General features: G+C 38.4%; 1 protein-coding gene across 2 annotated transcripts in view; it reads right to left on the minus strand.

Moving 5' to 3' along the window:
* LOC100544091 (VPS10 domain-containing receptor SorCS1) overlaps positions 1–7,113 on the minus strand; it is a 255,333-nt gene that overhangs the window by 52,554 nt on the left and 195,666 nt on the right. For both annotated transcript variants that reach the window (XM_031554506.1, XM_031554505.1), the window contains exons 10-12: positions 6,417–6,563; positions 1,094–1,196; positions 554–630 (exon numbers count right to left, since the gene is read on the minus strand). In XM_031554506.1, the coding sequence (XP_031410366.1) occupies positions 554–630; positions 1,094–1,196; positions 6,417–6,563 (327 nt within the window). The remainder of the gene's footprint in view (positions 1–553; positions 631–1,093; positions 1,197–6,416; positions 6,564–7,113) is intronic.

The following is a 7,113-nucleotide window of genomic DNA, read 5'->3' on the forward strand; positions in this document are numbered from 1 at the left end:
TTGCATTGGCTTTCTGCAAACATCTGCTCTCAAATTTTTGCAGCAGCATAGTGAGTCTGGAAAAGTGACTCCTGGTTTCTGTAACATGATATGCCATCTATGAAATGGGAATAATACAACTTACTTTTTTTGCAGATAAACACACTGCAGGGTAGCAATGCTGTGTTATCAGGTGGGAGTCCACTAAATATTATTATCATTTAACTTTACCGTCCAGTCCAATGCACAGTGAAGGAGAACACTGTAACTGTTAATTCTTGGGAAAGTATAATAATGGATGAAAAGAAATAATCCTTTCTGCTAGAGGGTTAAACTGAAACCAAACTGAATATAATTATAAAAATAATTTTCTGTTATATGATGCATAATGACATATGCAATATTTTTCTTTGGGCACTTCTGTACCTCTTGGGAGGGAAAAGAAGCATTCCCTTTTGTAGATTTGCAAAAAGCTATTTTGAATCAAAAGAAACAAAAATGAAACAACATTTTGAATATATCTCCTTGACAGTTCCCTACAATTACTCTTAAATCCTGTGATTCTGTCATGTACCTGTCTCCATGTGTTTCCAGCATCAGAAGAAACAAACATACTGATGTCACTGTCTGATAGTTCAGGGCCTATATTACCTGTAAGTAGAACATCAATTAGTGAAGAAAAATTTAAGAAACAGCAGAACTAGCAAATCAGAGAATTAAACATATTCATTATGTAATTATGTAACATTTAGTCTTGGAAGGAAAAATGAAAGAAAGGGAGAGAATTTCAGTTTGAAGAAAATATGTGTGGGAAAAAAAACAAAAACAACACTGTATAGAGATCTATGCACCCTGTGCATAAAAGAAATTCCCTGTTTTGAATCTAATGTTCTTGGTAGTATGAGGTTAGACGTCATCTCCTCAGTCCTGAAAGTAAGCTTCAGTAAAAATCAGATGATACATTGAAGGTCCATGAAGACTTCCATCTGACAGCCTGCCCTACTGGTAGTACACCCCACAGGCCATTCCATACCCATATTCCACATCCATCACACAATCAGGATTTTCTCAGTATTTGCACATCAAATACAGGCATTCTTTAAATGTCTCATACCTGAAGCTACAATAATGCTGGGGGCAGTATCTCTGCTGGCAATGTTTCCTGAGGTATAGGGATTCTCTGAGACCTTCAGGTGAAGATGAAGGGAGCAATAGGGCTATGGAGAAAGGAGAGATTCAAGTGAAAAAGCAGACACAACACGAAGCATATGCTCCCATTTTTACAGGCCTTTGTGCATAGGATATTGCATGGGCATAGGATATCAACAGTTACTATTAAGATAGCCAAATACTATTTCCTAACTACTGTATCAAGCTACCCTCTGAAAGACAAGGCCACTGCTCTGCTTGTCTTGTGAGAATTTTGCTGTCCTTTCCCAGTGCAAATCTTTCCCAATGGGAAATTGATTCTTTAGACTGAAACTCTCACAAAGATGAGATCTTTGAGGCAGTACTCACAAAGGATGCAATGAAAACTGCAAGGGCAGGTAATGGTAAGCAGTAGCTAGCTCCTCTAACTGTTGGCTGTCATGAGAAGCAAGCAAGGTTACAGATCTGCTGAAGCAACTCACCAGGCAGCAGTGCTCAAGCTATCTCTGCAGTATTGCCCTGTCAGCATGGTGCTGAGTCACCACTTGTAAGTCATAAGAAACAACTTAATTCAGGGAGTGTCAGACCATTTCTTGACCCTGAATACTTCTGACATACGGCTCTGTTCTGCACTGCACTAGAAAGAAATATCAGGACTTGAAATTGTCAGTTTAACAGTTGTTTCATAAAATATTTAATCACCCCATCTTTATGTGACCTTTGAGATTTCAATACAAGTACGTCTGTACAAACCTTACCTATTTGTTATTGATTTTGTATCTCAGGTACTCAAATCAAACAGGAATGGTACAGAATAAATCAGCTGAGCAAGGGGGTAAGATGGACAAACAGGCAGATTCCCAAAGTTGCCATTATGACCTCTCCAAATCTACAGTGAAATAACTTTAGAAAAAAATCTGATAATTTTTGCTTTCTCTTAGGTTTTATTTTCAGTCTTTTCGTTTCCAAACCTCAGGAAACAGGCTAAGGGAAAGGAAATGGAAAAATACTGGCAAGGAAATCTGAAGCAAACTCACCAAATTGAGGGGACATCAGACAGTATGGGAATGCAAACACAGCAAAACATATGCTTCAGCTAGTATGGATTTCAGACAAGGAGGATGCTATGCAGAAAGGCCTGTAGGCCCCAGGGAGGCAGGTCTCTCTCTTATATCATTTACCTAAATGCTAGGTGTCCAGCCTCATAAATTTTGTAGGCTTCCTCTGCAGTCACTGGAAGAAGACCACTGATATACCCCATCTCCAGGTAGGAGAAAATGAGTATCATGCTGTGGGTAAGGATAACCACAAAAAGCAGTTTAGAGATGTTTTTTGTTTGTTTGTTTGTTTGTTTTTCTTTTCAAAGGTGAATGAGGATGGTAAGGAGTGATGGATCTCTCGTGTGTATTTGAGACAGGAAAAAGGAACGCAGGGTGGTGCAGAAAGGAGCACAGCCTGCCAAGTGGAATGCACTGAGAAGTTAACTTCAAATGACAGCCTTGCGAGGACAGCTGCTGGAACAGCCTGGGGTGTGGAGAGGGAGTGGGATCCAAATCGTGCTAACGCACATTCAGAAGTGGGAAAGCATTAGGAGGGAATGAGTACTTCCCTTTTATTAGTCTAGATACAGAACATATTTTTAAAACTAATGTGCTCCAAGTCCACCTCAGCATTTTCAAGACAATAATTAATGGCAGCAACTCAGCCAATTCCCCCAGTCTGACAGAAATTTGATCTTGTTAGACTCAGATTTTTGTATTACCAGAAATTTTCATTCAAATTTGTAGCACTTCACACATACAGTAGACAGAAATGGAATATATACATCAAATATTAATTAGAACATAGAATCACAGAATGGCTTAGATTGGAAAATATCTTCCCCATCATCTATTTCCAACTCCCAAGCTTAAAAACTACAACATCCAAGAAGAGTGAGAGTGCCTCAGTAGCATGACTTTTTACTGGTTGAAGTGCAGCACTGGGTAGAGACTCCAGTGACAACTAGCTGCACTGTTAAAAACAAATTTTCCTTTCCAGCCAAACACTTTACATGTATAAAATCCATTCTATCTTGCAAGAAGGCCCAAAAGAATTCCCCATACCAATCATGTTCCATAGAGAAGTTAGCACTCCTTGTATGTCTGCACTGATAGCCCCTGGTCAGGAGTGGGGCCAAGTACTGCAACGCAAGGATAATGCTAGACAATATCTAGAAACCTAGAGGTAGTCACAGTATTTGCACACCTGCAGTTGCAAGGAGCAATTAAAAAAGAAAGCACTTCCATAAGGGATACTCAGAACAGCTCACTTAGATGTTTAAATGATTCTGTGGCAGATGGTGTGAATGTCTTCCCACTTATGAAAAATGGGTCTTTGTTCTGAAATCCTTATAATCCGTACAGACAAGACAACCAAAATTAAAGAGGGAATAAACAGATGTCTGAGGAAGAAAGGCACATAGAAAATAAATGACTTGCTCAAGGTCAGATATAAAATTGGAGATAGGCCTAAAAATTGAATCAAGATTCTCCTAAGATTCAGTCCAATGTTTTAACCACAAGGCCATACTCAAAAGCTAATTGAATAACTCTCCTAGACAGTTGCCATAACTTGCAAGGTAGAATTACTCCTCAGTTAACTACTTCACAGCATGAGATAAGTATCAAACAAAATCAGCATCTTTGGGATAATAATAACTTGGCACTTATTTTATGAAGATTAAATGCATTCAGCCTAGAAAATAAGTGGTACAAACAAGAAAAAAAAAACCTCAGGCTTAGGGGGAATTTCATTGCTTTCCTCCATCCCCACTATTCAGACCAACCTCATAAAGAAACACAAATAAATTCTTTGACATGCTTTGAAAAGACCCCCTTGAGCTTTCTGTCAGTAAAGGGACAGCTCTGTCTGTTTGTTTCAACCAGATTCCCTCTTAACCTCTTTAGCTGCCAACTTAGCTTCTACACACTTATTTCTGCATTAACACTCCCTTAATTTAGCTGAGGTTTTTAAGAACAGATGTACACAGGATAACATTCTGCTCTCAGGCTGGGACCATCCAATAACTCTGGGAAAGGGCAGATCCCATTCTGCCAGTAGCTGAGATGTACATCTCTGTACACTGTGTTCCAAGCTGTAGATAGGGACAATTATCCTGAAAGCCGTCAGTGTTAAAGCATTACTACCTATCCTGGAGTAATGATGGAAACTAAGCCAGATTTACAAGACACTATTAGGAATTCACTTGGCTATACCATAGGATCAAGAAAGATCATGCCAAGGAACAGAAATATCTGGAGGGAAAAGGAGCAACTGACACAAGGGAATGAAACTGCAGATGATGCAGACATAGAGAGAGTGGGGCTTCAGAAGTGAGACGAGCTTGTGAATTGTTTAAGTACTATAACTGTCATATGGATGAGGAACAGAATTGCTTCAGCAGGAGACAATATATTTTCTCCATGGTTTTCCAGACCAAACACCTGTATGGATACCAGACTTATTTCCAAGCATTTACAACTTCTAGATCATCTATCATCTATAGATTCATCAATCTCTTTCTTGCAAATTTAGAAGACAACCACCTGAGATTCTTTATTCCCAGCTGATAATTCTACTCTGCTACCATTCCACTAGTCTGTGGGAACCTACCTAAACACAAAGGAGAACACTGGCAAGATAATGAAAGAGGTCTCTTGTCTATTTCTAACTGTAATTAAATGGAGAAAAAATAAACATGGGTAAGCATTTCCCTGGCCTTATCACAGGGATGAGACTTCTTTGGGAATAACAAATCCTCAGCTACACAGTTTAAGTCCATTGAGGATTTGCCTCTTCATGGAAAAAGAATAGAGTTTACTTTGATTATTCCATGTTTTTCTTATTCCTCTTGTGTCTCTCTAGTCTCCTAAATATTACACTACCAACATGAAAATCTTGGGATTCTGACAAAATAATTTGAAAAAGTCAAATATATTTCACAAAATATGTTCACTTGAGTTAAAACTAAGTTACAATCTATTTAAAAGACAAAGGTTTCTACACATACTCTCTTGCAAAAATTAAATTGTTTTATGTCTACGTAGTTCAGTAAATGCCACCTTTAAATTTTCATCTCACTGAAAGATTTAATTTAAAAATGCCCTTAGACACATTTTTTTAAAAGCTGGAAGAAGAAAACAAACCCAAACAAGTTTAGTCACATTCTGAGATAACTTTGCTTCTTGGCCGTCAGTCCACTCTATTTATTTTGTTCCAAATCGAGGAGAAAATTAAAGGCTTGAATTTTTGCTCTATCAAAAAGATCAATTATTTAAACAGCTTCAAATATCAGGTTAGTTACAGCAATAATGTATAGGTTTCAGATCAGAGATTGGCACAGTATTCAGCTACATACCAGAATAAACAAAAGGTAAAGCTGATTTGGATACTAACTTACAGCGTCAACATGAAAAACATCACTTTTTTCTTTTGATGGAAAATAGCATGCAGGTAGAGGACAATAGGAGGAAGAGTAGTCTAAGTAATGGCCATGGAACTATGTTAGATTTTATTTTTTTTTACTATAAAAGCTCTTGAAAATCTCCAAGGCTGCAGTTCAGAGTATTATCTCACTACAGAATAAGCTGAGAAGTATGTGGAAATCAGGCTAAGCTATATGATCTGACAGAGAGCTCCAATTCTATCCACTCAGTGTTTCTATATTAGAAACCCTTTGCATATAGTGACTATTAAATATTTATATATACGTTGATCTACATCAATTAGCACAGACAGATATACTAAACACACAGCTATACGTATATTTGCGTGAATATGTCAATTCTAACTTTTGATCTCAAAATTAAAATATCAGTGAAGGGCCAATAAAATGGCTTGGAAAAAAAACAGTTCTTTCTACTTGAGCCTGTCTCAAGTTGTCAGGCCTCTTGGAAGTTCCGCAGTACAATAGCTCACTCCTCCCATCTAGTGTCCAGAGAACCAACTGCTCAAAAACAGCATCCAGCTTCATGCGCTGTTTAAGAGGAGACAATCAGTTGTGCAGGAGGCAGCTGATCTACGATGCTTCATTTTGTTCCAGAAATTAAATTAAACTAAATTAAATTACAATGCCAACTTCTTTCTACACCATCTGGCCAACCAAGCCTGATGTACCACAGTTTTAAAATGCAGTGTTCCTTCCATGAGTTACACTGCATGGGGAGAGAGGTCCTTCCCTTCTGTTACCTGGCAGAAAAAGATTGTTCTGGGCTGTTAGTACCCCTCAAATCTCCCCATATACTTACCAGGAGACAGTGAACAGGGTTTCCTTTCAGATCAGTGTCCGGAGCCTGCAACAAATTCCAGTCCCTCCCTTTATTGTAGGTGATGAAAGTTTTCACTTGGTTGTCAATCTTCTTGTTAGCCAAGAACATTCCCTTTATCCCTGCTACCTAGGAAAAATTGACATGGCTGAAAAATAGATCAAGCCCATACAGTTTCTCTGTATGTGACTTTCCTGCCCTGTTAAACCCAACAAATATCTTGTGGTTGTATGAGTGTGTTAGATGTTGTGGAAAGAAATGCCAAGGAGCATCATATGTGAAGAAGTGCAAGTGGAAGAAAAAGCCTGTATTTCAGAAGAAGCATAAGAATATGGTAAGACATCAATAGAGTTAACTGTAAAGTGACAGTTGTTCAACTGGGTAGACATCCTTTCCCCTGAAAGTTTAAATATGCACAGGGCAGTTATTTCTCTCTTGCATGCAGTAGCAGGAAATAGCAGCAATTTTGACCTTGCAGAGAAAATGACAACATGCACACACATTTGCTGTTTAGTGCTTCTGTTCTCACACAGTCTGCTTAAGACATTTTATCTAAGGATCTCTGTGCATTCTACAAGTATCAGTGTTTCAATAGGGTAAGTTGGGGTATTACAGAATCACAGAATGGCCACAGTTGGAAGGGACCTCAAGGATCATGAATCTCCAACCCCCCTGCCAC

The sequence above is a fragment of the Meleagris gallopavo genome, chromosome 8 (genome assembly GCF_000146605.3).
Source record: "Meleagris gallopavo isolate NT-WF06-2002-E0010 breed Aviagen turkey brand Nicholas breeding stock chromosome 8, Turkey_5.1, whole genome shotgun sequence".
Taxonomy (NCBI): domain Eukaryota; kingdom Metazoa; phylum Chordata; class Aves; order Galliformes; family Phasianidae; genus Meleagris; species Meleagris gallopavo.